Raw genomic sequence first — 18681 nt, 5'->3', positions numbered from 1 at the left:
AATACTATAATGGACTAAAACAGAAAGCCAGACATGGACTCATGTGCAAGGAGTTAAAAAAAAAAAAAAAATCTCTGTTAAATCCTTTGCCCACTTTCATTTTATGTTATCTACCTGTCTAGCACCCTTCTAGCTACTATATACATGAAACAATCAAGCTTTTTAGAACAAGGACAATAATGTCTTGTTTTCTTTTATATTGGTTTTGTAAAACACCAGTATATTTCCAGGATTCTAATAATTCTTACTAATAAAAATTACCATTCAACCTGGGTCTGTAATGAAATCCTGAGTGATGATCTGAAGAGCTGTCTGTACCCGATATCACCTTGGATGCACAACCTAACTGGAATACTTAGTTCAAATGTTTCTTTAATACCTAAAAATCAAAGAACAAAACTTTTCATTTTTTTTCCTAATTCCTATCTTTGTAGGGCCCAGAAATAGGGGTATATGTAGAAGAATGGCTTTTTGGAGGGGAAATAGGACTCTCCAGGGACTGTGCTCCAAAGCTAGCATTTGATTATTAGGTTACCAGTTTCTCTCTTCCAAAATGATAGAGGACTTTTGTGTTTAGGCTTTTATGTTTCTTTCCATAGTTGTCAAAAAAAAGCCATCAAGTTGATGGCTGGAGGCCGCAACACATTTTTTTATCCACCTTTTTCCTACTACTAAGGCTTGTGGTTACTTTCACATTACCAGTTTGAGAACTTTTACTTTGAAAAAACAGACCTCTTGACAGAGACACTAACACTGAGAGAGAAATTACATGAAAATAGATTAATTTTTGTTTCTGGAACCATGTGTTTGCTTTTTTTTTTAAGTAGATTCTCTCAAAATAGTTTTTCTGGTTATATTTTTGCATGTTTTCTGAGGTATTGGCTTGAAAATAGCAAGAATTATTGCCATGGAGGACAAGCTAGGGAGTTACAGAATACAGTGTTTTGTTTGGCTCTCCCTTTCATATTGTATTATACTCTTTTCCTGCATGTCCTGTAGTTTACTACTCTTTTTTTTTTTCTTTTTTCTTTTGTGATCTCTGAAATGTAATACCCCTTTCCTCCCACTACAGGAGTATCAAGCCCAGGTAGAAGAGATGAGGTTGATGATGAATCAGTTAGAAGAGGATCTTATTTCAGCTCGCAGACGTAGTGATCTCTATGAATCAGAGTTGAGAGAGTCGCGATTGGCAGCGGAAGAATTCAAACGTAAAGCTACAGAATGTCACAACAAGCTACAGAAGGTAGTTGAGGCTCCTTGGGAAAGGAGTTTTATACTCTGATTTCTAGAGTGTATTTCTACACCAGAGTTGCATAAAACTCCTTAGAAGCTCAGTGCAGAATGTACAGTTGGGAGCCATTTTGTATTAGGCGTGTACTTGGAATAATTTAATTTATTCCCTGTAAGGCTGTTTACATTTAAACTGCCTAAGGTGGTGATTTTGGGTGAAGTCCAAGGTCCTAAAACTTTTCCTCAAAGTTATATATTTTATATTTAAGTTACAGGCTAAAGACCAAGGAAAAGCTGAAGCAGGAGAGCTGTATACCAAACTGGAGAAGGTATGCTTCAGTAGTGTTACTGGAGTTTGCTGCCTGATTCTGTATGAGCAAGTTGTTGTTCGCAGAAACCCACAATATCTACGGTTGGTCAGTGGTGTAAACACACTTCCATCCTCTCTTTCCTCGTGGGACTGATTGTTCGGTCTGATTTGGCTTAAAGCTAGGTCTGGTCAGTCTGTGCTCAATAGAACTACAGTAACCATTCAAAGACAAGTTGTTATATGCAGTCCATGTTGGAGCTGGGTTAATGGTACACATGGGGTTCCTTTTATGACTACAAAATGGCAACTGAAAAATATGATTATTTTGAAAAATAAATTGCTTTGGTTCTGCAATCACTGTCACACTGAATTATCTGTTTAATGACAGAAATGTGACAAACAGACTAACCAAACTTAGTAAAATAGAATCAAGCCTGCATAAGATTGTTTTGGCAGGTTGGAATTATAGGGAGAAACAAAGATTCTGGGAAAAGAGACAAAAATAACAAGTCTGCCATACTTGTGATATACTGGTGACTTTCTTCCCTTAATTTTTTCTCCTTTGCATTTGACTACAGATCAATGCAGAACAGCAGGGCAAAATCCAGGAGCTACAAGAGAAGCTGACAAAGGTAAAGTGTATGGGGTAGGAGGGAAATTTTCATAGGAATAATTTCTGTATTAAATCTTCATAAGACTTTCCAGCAAAATTCTAATGCAGAGGAGGGAGGCACTTTGTTTTACGCTCAAAAATAGAATTAGTCACAGCCTGGGGGACAACAGAGGCAGAAAGGGGGGTGGTGGGAGCTGGTATCTGAAATCATTAGAGTTCTCAATATGCTTTCTGCTCTTGAAATGTGTCAACAGTGTTTATTTTTACAAATGAATATGAATCAGAACTGGAATAATGAATACAAAATTTTATTTAAAAGGCTTGGGTGTGTGACATGCAATACACCAGCCTGGCCTTCTGTTCCTGGAGATATCAGGGTTTATTTCTTGTTTCTTCACCAGTGAAAACATCTGTTGGTCTTGCCTTACTCTCTAAGTGATAGAGCAATTGACGTGTTTTGCTACAAATCAAGTGGTGAGATTTCAAGCCTTGTTCCAGAGTCAAACTGAAGGCCATCTTCAGTTGTCTTAACAGTGGCTGGGTACCTGGTCCTGTGGGCTGGGAGGAAATCAAAGACAACTGAATCTGTTGCTAGCCACACTACATTTTGTGCTGGCTTGCTCTAAAAGTGCTAGTTTGCTGGACTACCTTTGACCTTGACTTTGCTAGCTGGAAAGCGATTTAGTGATTCAAACAATGGCAGCTCTGTTAGTAAGGTAAACATTATAGGTGTAAGAGTTCATGACAAGATTCAGATTCATTAACACTGTAACCTGTCGGAAGCATCCATGGTTTACTATCCATAGTACACAATGTACTATCTATGGTACATAATTTCCTCATCAGTCTACCTCTCATCAACACTGTAATACTAGTAAACAATCAAAAGGCTTCTGGGAAAATGCGTGTTTCAGATAGGCCCTGAACTAAATGTTTATTTTCTGAGAGGGGAGGGAGCTAGCTATAAGGTATCACTATGGGAGTTTTCTGAACTTCCTTCAGTTGGCTTGCTTTTTCTCTCTATATAGGGGGTTTTGTTATGGGTGGTGAATCTGTAGGGTGAACAGCAGAGGGTAACAGCTAAATGGGGATGACATTTTCATTACAGGTCTTCAACAAATAGATCTGTTTTCAGTGAGGGGGGTTTTATCATTCAGTCCAAGGTACAATCTGCTCCAATGTTTTTCAGCCTCAAAATTGCAGTATAGAGCACAGGTTGGAACTTGGATTCCTTCATGTGCTTGTACATTGTCCTAATTCTAGGTTGGTAGGCCAAGCTTTTATAATGGCTCTATGTAGAATGTTGAACAGCTGAAGTTGCTGTCATTCTATACCTGTATCTTGTACCTTGAAAATTTTCTTTACATGTAAACACATCTGTAGTAACATCTATTGATTTTTCTCCCCCCTCCCCCTGCTCTTGCCTTGGCATAGGCTGTGAAAGCCAGCTCTGAGGCAACTGAACTCCTTCAGAATATCCGTCAGGCAAAGGAGAGAGCAGAGAAGGAGTTAGAGAAACTGCAGAATCGCGAAGACTCTAATGAAAGCATGAAAAAGAAATTGCTTGAAGCAGAGGTGAACAGAGTGTTTCTGGCTACAGTGGACTAATCTACAGGAAAACCCTTAATTTAAAGATAATTAATGACTTGCATCTAGGTAGCAACTTGTCATGGGGAAAAAGATATTAGGAATTGATCTGTTCTTCATTTTTTAAATATATATTTCTCTGAAGAAATCTGACTAGGGTGATTATTTCATTTATTCATGAGGATACAAAATGAGCGCATGGCAAGGATAAGAGATTTTTGGGAGAGGGGTGGTTGTAGAAGCAGGAGAGGATTGCATACTGATTGCTTCAGCTGACTTTTCCTGAAGCCTGCTCACTGTTATGTGTAATCCAGACTTGGTAATCTTCAATAGCAGTTTATAATTGCCCTGCAGGAGCGCCGCCATTCTCTGGAGAATCAAGTGAAGAGGCTAGAGACTGTGGAACGCAGGGAAAACCGACTGAAGGAAGATATTCAGACAAAGTCTCAGCAGATTCAACAGATGGCAGAAAAAATTCTGGTGAGCAGAGATAGAAATGAAAGATAAAGGGTAAGAGTATAGAAGAAGGGTATGGGAAGGGAAAAGAGGTCGTGGAACTGAAGAAAATCAATTGATAATATACATTTTATCTTTGAAAAACTTCACTGCTTAAATTCTATATCCTGTAGCTTTCATTATAAACCAGCTCCACACATCTCTTCCCAAATTACTATTCGAAAATAACAGTTGCGTCAACGGAATTAACTCACTAGGATACTGTTTGTTTTCTAATGACAGTTTCAAATGCATAACTTTCTCAGGTAAGTCCTGGCTTGTCTAATAATGAAAACTTTAATCATTAGAGTTGAGATTAAATTGCAAAGGACTTCATGGGTCAGATCTATCTGAAACACATTTTGGAGTAGAGGAAAATTAGTCATCTAAACTGTTTTTCTCTGAAGATGTGTGTCAGAGATCCATTTTCACCCACACAGCTTCTTCCTTTGTTATTGTTGACAATTTATTTTCTCTCTCATTGTTAGATCTATTATGTCTTTTGGTTTAGTTTTTGGTTAGCTGGCTTTTTTTAGTCTTTTTAGTCTAAAGGGAATTGAACAGAAGTACCAGTGGTACTTATACTTTTCTGCAGGTAGGAAGCCATAATTTTATGATAGGGCATGTAAATCAATTTGTGGTACTTTTGAGTTCTGTTTATTAAATATCCATTCAGACAGTAGGTTTTCCTTTGCAGTATAGAAGGCAGGACCAAACATACCAAGCAAAAGGAAGTGATGTTTTATTACAGGTGTATACCAGGTACTAACTGGTGCGTACCAGATCCCCCAAAGTATGACTGTTGTCTTGGGGAAATGCTCCTAGTGAGATTTCTTCTAGGGGTGAAGTATATTTTACATTGTAGTGTTATATCATTCCTTATGAGTATATGAATCATCTTTCATTAAGCTACCTGTCTACAGTGCTTGAGGTGGAGAACAAAAAGATATAATGTGAGTTTTTAAAAAATCCTATGGAAGAAGTGATAAAATGGCAAATGTATCTATTAGGAGACATGAGATCATCATGAACTTAGCCTCCTCTTCATAGCCTCTTCATTCCAAAAATTAGATTAGTGGCAGTGTCATTACAAGGGAGGGTGGATTAGTATTGTTGCAGGAGAAGTATTTTGGATTTGGTATCCTTTATTAATTTAATAAAGATGAGAATAATCTTAAAGTGGGATAAATATGGGCCCCATTTTTTTCTTTGCTATTTTTTTTAAGTCTATTAGGATTACTAACATGGTGAACATACTGAGAGGCAGGTAATAAGTCCATAAAAATCATACTTTTTATTGATATTAGTCCCAGCTATGGGAGAACCTCAGAAATGTCATGTACATAGGCTGAATGATAATGCAGTTCTATTTCTTGAAGTTAGTAGGTGATCCATAATTGCTTTGAGAGAGAGTTGCATATATGGACTTTGAGGATCAGAACATTTGAACACCAAAAAGAAGGGAGAATAAGTCCTTGGCAGTGTTCTTTCTTTCAAACTATTTTGATAACATGAAGGCACTGTAAGTGGGAGACTACTGCTTAGCTGGGCAGTGAGCCAGTTTTATATTCAGAAATTGTGTAAAACTTTGACTTGCTTCATAAGCCACTTGTGTGTATTTGAGCATTGTTGCTTGGATTTATTTAAATTCCCTATGGGGAAGAAATGCAAGAGAATGCAGATATATCTTCTAATTGTTTCACCATTCCCTGCATTTTCAGGCAGAATATTTGGAACCCATAATAACCTTGTATATAGTAGTTTCTTTGAGATTTCTACCTTTTGGTTCCTCCAGTGTTGAAGAAAATATTAGCCTTCTTGGAAGGACAAAGAAAAGAATAAAGAGGAAGGTTGTTTTTCTTGAAGTTAGGGAGTTCTTTTTATGGTGTCTGGTGTTCTTGCTCTTCTGTGTTGTGAGTTTTAGACTGCTCTGAGGAAGTGGATGATTTTCTCTATCCCTCTTAAACAAATTTGTTTTAACCAATGCTGCCTTTGATTTCTTCTGGAGAGAAAAGAACTGGCAGGACACATGTACTTTTATCTGAATATTATGGATTTATATTGGCATCTCCTGTACTGAATAGAAGTCTTTTTCTGAGTTCTGTTATGGTGGCATGGTGAGTAGGATAGTGATTGGAGCTTAAGAATATATGTATTCCTGTTGAAAGGTTGTTTAAACCATATAGGACACTTGGTTGTGTTATAATTTTGCTTTTTCTGTGAGGACTTTGACAAAATGTCCTTAGGGAAATGGAGAGAGGATGGATGAAGATACAGGAACAGAGATGACCTCTGTTTCTTCTGGTTATGAGGGAAGAAATACCATATTTACTTGAATACAAAACAAGGTTTTTTCCTCCAGTCAGCATGGAGTGGGGAGAGAAACCCCTTGTCTTACATTTGCATACAAAGAAACCTCAGTAATACATTGTCTGTCATTAAACTGCTGCCAAAGCAGCATGTGCTCAGTAATAGAAACCAATTATGAAGTTGGTTAAATGCAACCAACACTGAGCATGACTGTAAAACACACAGCCCATATTAAGCCAACATGCTGATGGGAATCTACCACTTCTTGAAATGTTGTTTTGGGCCAAGTCAGCCAAATCAGTTCTGAATTCTATCGAATGAGCAGGACTTCTGGTCTCAGGATGGCGACAAGGGGACAGGGCACTGGTCAAGGGGTGGGGCTACGTCTGCAGCCCTTGACAGCTTGCCAAAACTCATTAAGTGGCTCTCCTGCTGAAATAATTCCCTGTCCCTGCTCTAACTACACCAAGTCCGCAGCTTTCTTTCCCATTTCCAATGATTCTTCTTTCTTCACCAGCCTTAAATGTCTGGCAGACATTGCCAAATGGGGCCCTAAACAATTTACCCAGAATCCCTCTGTTGGCCTCTTTCTCAGTCTTGTGCATATGATTAGTGTGGCCCCGCCCTCCATGAAGTGAAGCTGGACCAGGTTTCCCTATCTCTCATCTGCATATAAATTTTTGGAGGATCCCAGATCACATGGTAAGAACACTTGGTTCCAGGCATGAGTGGGGGGCATGGTTCCTTTGTGGGGGTATCTGGAATACATGCGCATAGTGAGCAGTGCTGAGCTATGGGGTCACCATGGCTTGAAATCCCATTGATTATTGTGGGGCCAGCCCAATGAACTATCTAGTAGATCATGATCCTTTTGGCTTTGGATTTATATCATAAATAACCTGGCAGGGGAAATACCATGAGCAGATGGTGACAGGGGAAATATGCTGACTAAGGTAATGCACTTAAAATGGCACTGTGAGGTGGAGGGTTGCACCCTTCTCTGTTTGTGGACTGGACTCCCTACAAGAGCCTCATAGTTAGCTTCCCATTGGCTAGCTTCCAGTGCGAGGATCTCGGCTACTTTATGGAAATGGGACGGTCCTTCCTAGCTTGCTTCTGTGGTCATACGGTTGAGGGCAAGCCAAACTTGGGGGCATCCAAACCCCACGTCTCCAGGCTTGGATGATTCAAATGGATTTGGACCTGATCTGGCTAATTTGACTTGGAACACGAAAAATTTTCCTTAAAAAAAGAAAAAAAAAAAGTACAGTGTTTTGTGTGTGTGTGTGTGTGTGTGTGTGTGTACATATATATGTGGACGTGTGTGTGTGTGTGTGTATATAACTATATATGTACATATATGTACAGAAATAAATATTTTTGCAAACAAAAAGAAAGAATAGTTTATGCTGTATATATTTAGGCCGTGGTAGATTAAATGGGGGCCCTAAATTGAAATGGTGGATTTTTAAAAATACTGCTTCAATTTAGGACCCTTTAAATCTCCGTATCGTATACACACCCTCCTGATGTACCTTCCCTTCTGGTGGCGGGGAGGGGAGGGTGAGCTGCTGCTGGGTACAGTGGTCCCTGGGCTGCTGGGGCAAGGGCTGGTGCTTCTCTTTGTGGCAGTGGTGGGCCCCCCACCCTCAGTGGCACCCGACTCAGGCGATCCTGAGGGGCACCACAGCCGTGGAGAGAAGCACTGGGTCCCCTGCAGGCAGGCAGGCTCCAGGCGGAGTTGGGGGGAAAGATCAGGCTTGCCACTTTTCTTAGGTGGAGCCTGTCTTCCCGGGCTGCTGCCAGGCTTCCTGCAGGGCTTTCTGCAGAGCCCCTGAGCTGCATGGAGCTTGGTGCTTCACTCCACGGCTGTAGGGGCAGCAAACTAAAACTCTTCGGAGGAGTTTGTTTGCTGCACCCCAAGTCATTTAAGGCACATTATGCTGCCGAATTGATGGATGCTCATGATGGATTGTAAGACATGGGGCAAATCCACCTCGACTGCAAAGTGCCACTGCAGAAGAAAAATCTGGTGGTAGTTCTGATTGGCTAATACATTGCCAGGACATAGACCAATGGTTCCTAACCTCCCCCCCCACCAATGCCTTGCTGCTGGGAGCAGATTGTGGCAGTGGTCTGGGCGTGGGGGGCCTCCCGGTATGTGGTGTGGCTTGTCTTTTCTGTGCAGTGCCACCAGCATTGCCCTTGCAACCCTCATTTGGGTCATGACCCGGGATTGGGAATTGCTGATTTAGACTGTGTGTGAGCTGAATTTGACATCTTGTTGCTGGGAGCGTTTCCAGTTGCAGAAAATAGTGATTTCCCCTCCATGCAGCAGTTTAGGGCGCTAAATGTAGCTGGCTCCATCTAGATAGCTAATTTTTGATGGACTTCCTTATGTTTTATAGCTCGTAACAGAGGGTGGCTACTGGAGTGACTGGAGCAAAGAAAGCTTTGTGTTATTCCCAAGGTAGCTTCCTGAGATCAGAGGAAGGAAGATCAGAGGATAAAAAATGCGAAGTGCCAGTTGAAGAAATATCAGGGAATCATCCTATGCTGTGCAGATAGGAAGTCTAGCAAGTGATTCAGACATGACCCAAATCTGGAGCTTGCTATGTGGCAGTCTGCTAACTGGCTGTCCATTGATTGATAGATCTGGACCTGCCTCTTGGGCTGTAAAGAGATTTAGAATGGCAAACCTGGCCAGGAAGGAGGATAACATTCTTCAAATTCTCAACTATTGAGAGGAAACCTTAAGAGAGACTGTAGAGCTATTCTAAATAACTTCAGGGAACAAAAATGCTGTTTTTCTTATAAAACTAGCATACTTTCAAGACAATGCCGTTTTTACTATGTTCTAAGCCTGAACCACCCTTGTGAGCCAAAGAAAATAAAAATATGAATGTACCACCTAATACAGGGCCAGCCACATTTTGAATTGAGGGGCCACTTTAACAGAGCTTAATTCTGAACGTGGGCTGCTGCCAAATACCTTTGCCACTGCTGCCACAGCTGCAACTACAGTTACCCTTCTCTTCTCACTCCAAAATGCCATGGAAGCCCCTGGCTCTGTGAGCTTAATAAAATGGCTTTGCAGGCTGGATGCAGTCTGTGAGCTGTAGGTTGCTGATCCCTGTGCTAATATATATCTTGCTGAAAGTTTTAATTTACAATTCATTTTATAAACATTAATTCTGAGAGCACGCATTTAGGATATATGGGAAAGTAAACAGTTCTCTTTAGAAATGTGGAATCAGAAGCATATTTATTAAGGCCTCACTGGAGGGAGAACCACACATATGTAGGGGTTTTCTGCATGATTCTCAGTTCAGGGTCTTAAGAACCTCCCAAAGAGAGTGATTTTCAGAAATGAAACTAAGGAGTTTAAGTAATTCTATCACAGCTATAAGCTGTTCGTAACTGCTTGTTATCACAAATAATTCTGGCTCCATTGTTGGGAATGCTTTATGAATGTTTGGGAAGCAGTGGCTCTGGAGGCAGCTTTTGGCTGGAGCGAAATCTACTACTAGTTATTTCTAATATTTCCTTACTCTTTTAATTTTGCCACTTAACCCAGAATCTAGGCCAGCACATATGACCAGCATTGTTAAAGTGTTCATGTATAATTTCATGATATTACATGCTGCTGAGATCCAAGGCCTCAGATTCATGTTGGAAATAAGAGAGAATGAGTATTTGCTACATATACTGAAAATTCTGTGTATACTGTTTCTTTTTGTCTCACATAAATCTCTGCTGTATTCAGGAGCTGGAAGAGAAGCATCGTGAGGCACAGATTGCAGCACAGCATCTGGAGTTGCAGCTAAAACAAAAAGAGCAGTTCTATGAAGAAAAACTCAAAGTAAAGATACATTTTCATTGTCTTCATACGGTTGTATTGGATTTAAACCCGAATAGTTGCTTTTGGAATCTGATTCCATTGACACTGCTTGCTCATTCACGTCACACTTGCTGAGTTTTCTTTAGAAAGTCAAGTGATATTTGAATAACTGCTTATCTAGCATGTACCCTTATTACCCTCATCTATAGTGTAAGACTGTTATCTATATGAGATTTGCAAGTCAAATCTATAGTGATTTGAGCAGACATTAGAGCAAATTATTCTTATAAAGTTTGTGGAAATTAAAACCTTTGGAGGGACTTGTAATTCTTTGGGTTAACTTCCATTGATCTTAAGAGTATTAACACAATGTATGCTTGGGCCTCATGCTTCAAGAAGAGTGTGAGCAGATTGGAAAGAGTCCATTGCAGAGCAACAAACTAATCAGGGGCCTGGGAAGGGCTGAAAGAACTAGAGTCATTTAGCCTGGAGAAGAGAAGATTGAGGGGGTGGAATTTGATAATGGTCTTCAAATACCTGAAGGGGGATTATAGAAAAGATGGAGATGAGCTTTTCTCTGTGGCCATAGGGGCCAGAACTAGGAGCAACAGCCTTAAGCTTTAGCAGAGGAAATTTGCATTGGAGATTCAGAAGGACTTTCTAACTATGAAAATAATCTATTCTAGTGCTTGACCATCTATAGAAGTTGTAGAATTTCCATCCTTGGAAGTGTTCAAGAGCAAGTTAGACAGTTGGCTGGGATGATTTAGTCTGGGATGATCATGCCTTGAGCTAGGGGCTGGACTAGATGACTGTGAGTTCTCCTCCAGCCCTACTTTCCTATGAGCCTACTGTGGTGGATTTAAATTCAGCAAATATAAGAGCCTTTTTGAAATCTCATCTTCTTGGAGCTGTAACATCTGCCAAGAAGTCAAAGGATCCACCTACTCTATTTTTCTCTTCTTTAGAATATCTTAAGATTTTAACAAACATTCAAAAATAGAATTTGAGAACATCATCTAAAATTAGGTAAGCCAGAAAGGAGGCATAAATGCATTTGGTAAACGTCAAAGTTTATCCAGAGAATCAGTACTGTATCATTCAGCAAAAGCATTCTATAAGGATCTTTGTCTGCTAAGTGTTATATCCAGCCCTTTTTTATTATGATTTAATGCATTTATATAGTACTATGTATTTTCATTGCACTTAAAAGATGTAAAGACCATGTTCACCAGCTCAAAGAGATTAGTTTGAAGAAGTTATTCAAAAATTGCTAAGGAGAAAGGGGATATTATGATGATAAAAGGAGAAGACAAATTCCTTGCAGGAAAATATGAAGGAGAAAAGGAAGAGAACTGGGAGGGTGTTTGGCAGATTAGAACACAAATACTATGCAATACATGAATGAAAGCTTGAAGTCAAAATTTGGTGGGGAGAAGGAGACCAAGAAAGCAGTAATTTGAAAGGTAGGCGGGAGTAGAAACTTAAGTGAAAGTTGGAACAAAGCTATGTTGGACTGGTAAATGGAGGACAGGATGCTAATGAAAAAAATTAGTAGAGGGAAGGCATGTTGTAGGACCAGAAACTCCAGTTGATTTAGCAGCAGTGCTTTGACATGCTGGGACGGAAGGACGTAGGTACTGAGCTTCCACTGATTGTCTGTAACTCTGATGCCACACTCCTTTTTGTGCTGTTGAAAATCTACTTCTAAATTGGAAAATAATCCATGCTTTAACAAGTCGTTGGATGTAGAGGGTAGGAGATGATGATTAGATAGATCTCAGGAAAGGGATTAGAAGGAAAGATTGTTTTCAGTTTTAGAGAGGGGAAGAGTGAGCTTGAAATGCAGATGTACTTCCAAAGGGAGATTGCCTGAGAAATATTGGCCATGGAAAACTGGTTGAGATTTTTCAACCGACTCAAAATGTGTCCTCCTGACATACTACCATTGCTATAAATCAAACCATGAAATACAACCTTCCTAGTCCTTTCACAGTTAAGCCACTGACATTTGGTACAGTTTGAAAAATAATTAAGTACCTTTTCCCCAACAGTTTTATTTAAAATACATCTATATAAAACTCTCGGCATGTATGTAAATTATGAGTTTAAATAAACAAATAATAGCCAAAATGGCCTGCTTCAGTCCAGTTTCTGGTGAGCCACATATCCATATAAATATAGACCTCTTAAATTTGACATCATTATTATACATTTCATTATTTAAGTAGGCGTGGGGGCTGAAATTACTTTTTCACACATTTTAGGTCAGTACTGAAGCATATTGGTGTGATATCTTAAAGGAAGCTTATATTGTTGCTTCTTGTGCCATGCTTATTCTGTGAATAGAGGACTTCATTTTCCGTTTCTATCAATCTGGCCTATTTTTATCATAATTTTAGATTTTAATTAAACAGTAACAACCCATAGTCTTTCCAGGAGCTTTGTGTTCCTTCATTTATCTTTTGAATTAGCTGGACACTGCCTTCAAATACTTTTATTCCTGTGATTTCTTACCACTATATATTGTGTATAATTTTGTTTGGGAAGTGGTCAACCCCTGTCAGCACATTTATACCTTCCCTTATGTCTTCATTTTTCTGATTACATTTGACTAGAGAAGCTAGTATGAAGAAGGAGATCTTTTGTTTTCTTTAGGTGCTGGAAAATCAGATGAAAAAAGATCTTGCTGATAAAGAGGCACTTGAGAATATACTACGAAGACATGAAGAAGAAGCACGTGAGAAGTGCAAACTCTTGGCTGAACAGAAGGCGGTAGGTGTCACTGAACTGGAAATCAAAATATTTTAAGAGTAGCTGATAGGGAACAAGAAAATCTTACCATAGCATATTCCTAATATTAAAGTCTGGTTTATTGTTTGGCATTCTTGCATGTGGCCTTTTTAAAATTGAGATAGATATTCTTTAATTCAGTATGTCTTTGGGATTATTCCCTTCAATGAAAGTCATCCAGGCCTGCTATGTTCCAAGCTAGCAGTACCATGTATTGTTAACATGTGGACTTACTGCTTTAGGCATGGAAGAGGCTGGACAATAGATATAGGCTGCTGTAATATCTGCATACATGATGCTTCTTTTTGATTACTTAATATGTTCTGTTTTTTGTTGTTTTCATAAAAACGTTTCTGGGCATTATTTTTTAATGTTTTCTTGCTGTCATTACTTTTTGCCATGTAATCTTGAAAGCAGACTGGTCTGTTTCAGATGATCAATGCCATGGATTCGAAGATTAGGTCACTGGAGCAAAGAATAGTGGAATTGTCTGAAGCTAATAAGCTTGCAGCAAATAGCAGCCTTTTTACACAGAGAAACATGTAAGTATAGGAGTAGCTAAAGCACTAAGTATAGAAATGGCTACAACACTAATTTATATATCACTGTGCAAGCTCACTAAAATCTGTTTTCCAGATGTTTAAATAATCTTTTTCTCTAACCTTTCTACATTTATTTCTTTGTACTTTGTACTCTGATAGAGCTGTGCTGTTTCTCTAAGTAGCTGAAGTGTGCTCCAGGTTTTATTTTTTATCTGATATGCCTGTTAAGATTTATTAGTCTGTAATGCGACATAAAGTTTGGATCATTTCCTGATGCTGGTGCTGCTTCACTTTTTTCCTAATTTAAAAAATTACATGCTGTTTCAGATACTTCCAGAGGAACAGAAATTCCAGTAATGTTTCTAGGGGTGACATATGCCTATTTATTTATTTGTTTATTTTAATTTGATTTATATATTGCCCTTCCCAACAAAGGCTCAAGGCTGTATTCCTTGTATTTATAGTATTTTGAGACTTCACTACCTATGCTTCTTGAGAGAATTATTTCCTTGATGTACAAAGATTGGGAGGAAACTGTTAAATGTCCACTCTTCATAGACCTTCCATTTTGCCCCCCAGCAGAGGGTAAGACGCATAAGAAAACTGCATTTTAGTCAGCTTTTCTTCAACTCTCTAAATATTGTGCTCAGATAGGAAGGTATATGCTTCCTGTGCCTCTTTCAGTGATGAAATGGAGAGCCAGAGCCACAACTTCAAAATATATCCTCAGTTCTCAGATTGTTTTGCTTCTTAATCCTGACTCAGGAACTTAGCCACAATGTTTCTGTATGCTTTTTGTCCCCTGGTCCTCTTCATTTTTTCTCATCAGTGGTCACTTTGGCTATCAGATTTGGCATTTTAGGGATCCTACTTTTCTTCTAGAGTAGCTCCCATGTGCTTTTTGCTGAGACCTGTGTCTTCTTCACTCACTTCAGCATCAGCAGCTGTTCTTGAGACATTCTTATTAAAAAGTGAAAAAAGACCCTTATGATCCGTGAGTATTTTCTTGCCATTTTCTCAGATCTTTGTAATTCCCACTCAGAATGGGATTTTAGTTCAGATTTTAATAGGCTGTGTCTTTCCACAAAGTTCAGAACTTGCTTTCAGTGCATTTTATTGTTTTCTTTTAAGTGATTTTTAAAACTTGCAGAATACTTTTGAATTACATGAGAGCCTAATTTTTTGTGTAGGAAAGAGTGCAAGATACTTGATACCCTGCAAGTGATTAATGCCTCCAAATCATGGAGTTATTAGACCCATCACAGTGTATTTGTCTTCAGAAATATGGAGGTGCTGTCTGTCAGTTGCACAGTAGAGTGTTGGGTAGTTTTTCTGTGTATGATTTGGTCAGACCCATTTGTAATATCAAATAGAGTCAAGCCAGGATGAGTTTTGGCATAGGATATCTTTTGGCTCTTCTTAGCAATGATGGATTATACTACTGGAGATGTAAAGGTAGGAATTGGTATTAAATGTAAAATATCTGGCAAGCTCATTAACTTGAAGAACCTGAAATCTTCCATAGAAGTAACTTAGAGATGGTTATGCATGAGTTAATTTTTTATGCAGATGAATATGCTTTTTTTGCATGGGCTCCAGATGACCTCCAGTTATTCATCCAGTAAGTTTTGCTGAAGTAGCTGAAATTATAATTTACTATTAATCTGAAAAAAGAGAGGTAATGTATCAGCTTCTACCTGAAAAAGCATATGCGAGGCCTAGCATCACAGTTAGTGGTGCTGAACTCAACATACTCTATTTACTTGCATACCATATGCATCTCTTCCATAAAAATCAGTCCTCCAAAATTGGGCTATATGTCTTGTATGGGAAAGCTGACTTTTCTTCTTTGGAATAGAAGCAGGGAGACATTGCTGCAAGATGGATGCTGTGCTTCTCCCTCCACCAGCCTCAGGGAGGGAGGGGGGCAGAGTTCACCGTTCAGGATCAGAGCTACAGTGTTAACCCTTTCACAATCACAGCTATTAGAGTCAGGATTCCCTGCATTCAGCCATGACTGGAAAAATCTGTTTTTCTTTATTCTGTCTACCCAAAACAAGGTGCATGTCTTATTGGAGTGTGTGGTGTGTATGAGAAAATAGTTAATAGCATTGAGTTCTCCTGGAGTTTTGCCAAATATTCATCTTACTGAAAATATAGTTACATGTCTTAAAAGCAGTATTCTGCAAATAGCAACATTAACTTTGGAAGCGGGATATTTTTACATAACAGATCAACATTCAAAGTTTACCATGCTGTATAATAATTTTTTCCATATATATTTATGATACCTTTGAACTGTCATGGATACTAAATAATATGATAAATTAGAGGCATGGTACTACAGCAATGGGGAACTATATAAATATCCTAATAACAAAATAATTCATAATGAAGTTATGAAAAGAGATTGCATAAACAGTTTTGAAGAAACACTGCTAAAAGCACAGTTTTTCAGCACTCTGTAAGGAGGATAGCCAATGAAAGTTCAGCATGCAGACAGAGGAAGGAATATATAATAATGCTTTCGAAATGTGACTTACAGATTTATAGGTTGTTAGGGGCTGGAAGGGAACTTGTAGATCATTGGGTCCAGTCCCACTGCACTAGGTAGGAAAAGACAACTGGGGACAAGTGACCGCAGCGAGGTGACTGTCCAGTCTCCTCTTACAATAGACAGTCACATTTTGGGAAGGATTGGCTAAGAAAGTATTTTGGCAAGGCACTAATTAGTGGTGTTTGCCATGTGTTATATTAGGCAGTAAAAGAAGTCATCCCTTCAAGGCAGAGATAGCTGGTATGAAATGTTTCTAGCAGACACCCTCCCTGACTTATGGAAAGGCTGTTAAATAGGTGTTTGGACTATATTTGAATCCACCAAAGCTATTACTGTACTAAGCATCTTTGATGTATACAACTAGTGATTAGAGCTTTCAAGGAGCTATGGAACTCAACAAGCTTGTTCTGTTAGTAACTAAGAAAAGTAATGATTATCAGGTTGCTGAGGAGAGGACTTTATTTTTCTTTCTGCTATTTCGCAGGCTGTTTGGCAGTTCTGACTGCCAATAATCTTTTGAAGTAGATTAAAAAAGGAAGAAGGGTGGTTTTGTGTGCAAAGCACAACACTATGAGTCAGAAGACCTGGGTTCTATTTCTAGTTCTGCTGAAGTCTCTGTGATCCTGGGCAACCCACATAATTTCTCTCAAATAGAGATGATAATACCTATCTCAGGGTTATTTTCTCAATACAAATTCATTAATATTTGCAAAGTTCTTGAAACACCTGAATGGTGCTGCACAATGCAAAATTTTCAAGTACATTATAAAATAATTATAGGAAACTGTACCACTAATGAAAGAAGAGCTTTTCTATTCTTTTGCAGTTAAGGTGAAAATGGATCACTGCCAGCAGAAACATTACCAGCTTCTGAATTTCTCAGAGCACAAATAGTTTTCTTCAGTGCATAAAAAAGTTCTCAAGTGAGGCAAAAAACAAATTGCTCAAGGGTCATATTGGAAACTTGCTAAGCAGACCAAAATCCAAATCTAATTTGTGTAAGATAAAGTTAATTGTGGTTGCTCTATTCTTTAAAGTGGATGCACAGTGTTTGACGCTATGGCTCTGCGTTCATTTTCTTCTAAGTGGGGAAAAAACTCACATGAAATAAAATAGCTAAGAACTTTGAACTCTAAATCAGGCATTATTGTGGTTACCAAGATTTGATGTTCATTTTCACAGATGCACAACCTTAGGAACCATGAAATTTCATTTCCTTCAATATATGGTGAAGATACAGACATTAAGATTAATTTTTCCATAATGGTGGCCTAACATTTAGGCCAAGAAGAACTAGTTTAGATGTGTTTGTGTTCTGCTTATCCAGAAGCTTGTTTTGTGTTGTTTTCTCTTTATCGCCAATGAAATAACATACGCCTACCTATATCTTGAGTATATCTTTTTTTTTCTTATTAGGAAAGCTCAAGAGGAGATGATTTCAGAACTCAGACAGCAGAAATTCTATCTGGAAACACAGGCTGGGAAGTTAGAGGCCCAGAATCGAAAACTGGAAGAACAGTTGGAAAAGATCAATCATCAGGAACATACTGACAAGAACCGCCTGTTGGAGTTAGAGACTAGATTGAGAGAGGTAAAAATTTGGGTTCAGTCCTTTTCAGACAAATGTACTTGCATGTATTCCACTGAAAGCATTACAGTTAGAATTAGGATTAAGTAGCTGGACAATGTCTTGATCTTGATTTAACATTTTCTTTAAATTTAAAGTATTACTTGCCGGAATGAATTGAGTAAAGGTAAAAACTTGAGCATAAATATTTTGGGGTCTTCCTCAATAGTGAAGTCTGAGCTCCTTTGTACATCATGTAATTAGTGCCCAGGTATTCTGGTTATGGGGCGCACTAAATATGTTTAACTAAGCAGAATGACAGACTCCCCTTTTCACTTCAGTGGCAGACTTGAAGGTACTGGGCTTATGTTTTATTCTAGAATAAAAAGGATAATCAAGCAGACATGACAAAAACTTCTCTTTCCAAAAGCATAAGACACTAGTTACTTTTTAATTTGTAAACAAACAAAAATTAAAAAGAGAAGTATTCGGAAAACTGTATATATTGTCCTACATTTAAATACCTTACGCTCCTACATTTAAATATCCTTTAAGTTGCATATTGAATAATACGTGAGATCATTGCACCCGTTGGTAATCTCTTTTTATTTCCTTTACTCTTCTTCTACTTATTTTCAATAAAAAGCAAAGATCTTTTTTTTTACATAAGGGGTTTGGATGGCCAACATAAATCCTTTATGTGGCCACAAGTTTCTAGAGATCAGGGCGAGATCAGAACTTTCACATCTGTGATGTCATGGTAGATTCATTTGCCATGATATAAGGAGGCAGGTAGCTTAGAGAAAGTGTTTCTGCTTAGAGAGAGGTCACATCAT

The 18681-nt window shown here is 38.6% G+C and overlaps 1 protein-coding gene across 10 annotated transcripts in view; it reads left to right on the top strand.

The window, feature by feature from the left end:
- The window catches only part of CIT (citron rho-interacting serine/threonine kinase), a 110534-nt gene that overhangs the window by 40777 nt on the left and 51076 nt on the right, over nt 1-18681 (top strand). For 6 of the 10 annotated variants that reach the window (XM_090063164.1, XM_090063165.1, XM_090063160.1 and 3 more), the window contains exons 14-22: nt 1073-1243; nt 1500-1559; nt 2119-2172; nt 3588-3728; nt 4095-4220; nt 10312-10407; nt 13045-13161; nt 13612-13721; nt 17695-17869. In XM_090063164.1, coding sequence (XP_089919290.1) covers nt 1073-1243; nt 1500-1559; nt 2119-2172; nt 3588-3728; nt 4095-4220; nt 10312-10407; nt 13045-13161; nt 13612-13721; nt 17695-17869 — 1050 coding nt within the window. The remainder of the gene's footprint in view (nt 1-1072; nt 1244-1499; nt 1560-2118; nt 2173-3587; nt 3729-4094; nt 4221-10311; nt 10408-13044; nt 13162-13611; nt 13722-17694; nt 17870-18681) is intronic. The other 4 variants (XM_090063167.1, XM_090063163.1, XM_090063161.1 and 1 more) reach the window with 1 other exon arrangement.

The sequence above is a fragment of the Crocodylus siamensis genome, chromosome 9 (assembly GCF_052110815.1).
Source record: "Crocodylus siamensis isolate JL-2025a chromosome 9, ASM5211081v1, whole genome shotgun sequence".
Taxonomy (NCBI): Eukaryota; Metazoa; Chordata; order Crocodylia; family Crocodylidae; genus Crocodylus; species Crocodylus siamensis.
This window is presented reverse-complemented; position numbering and strand designations above follow the sequence as displayed.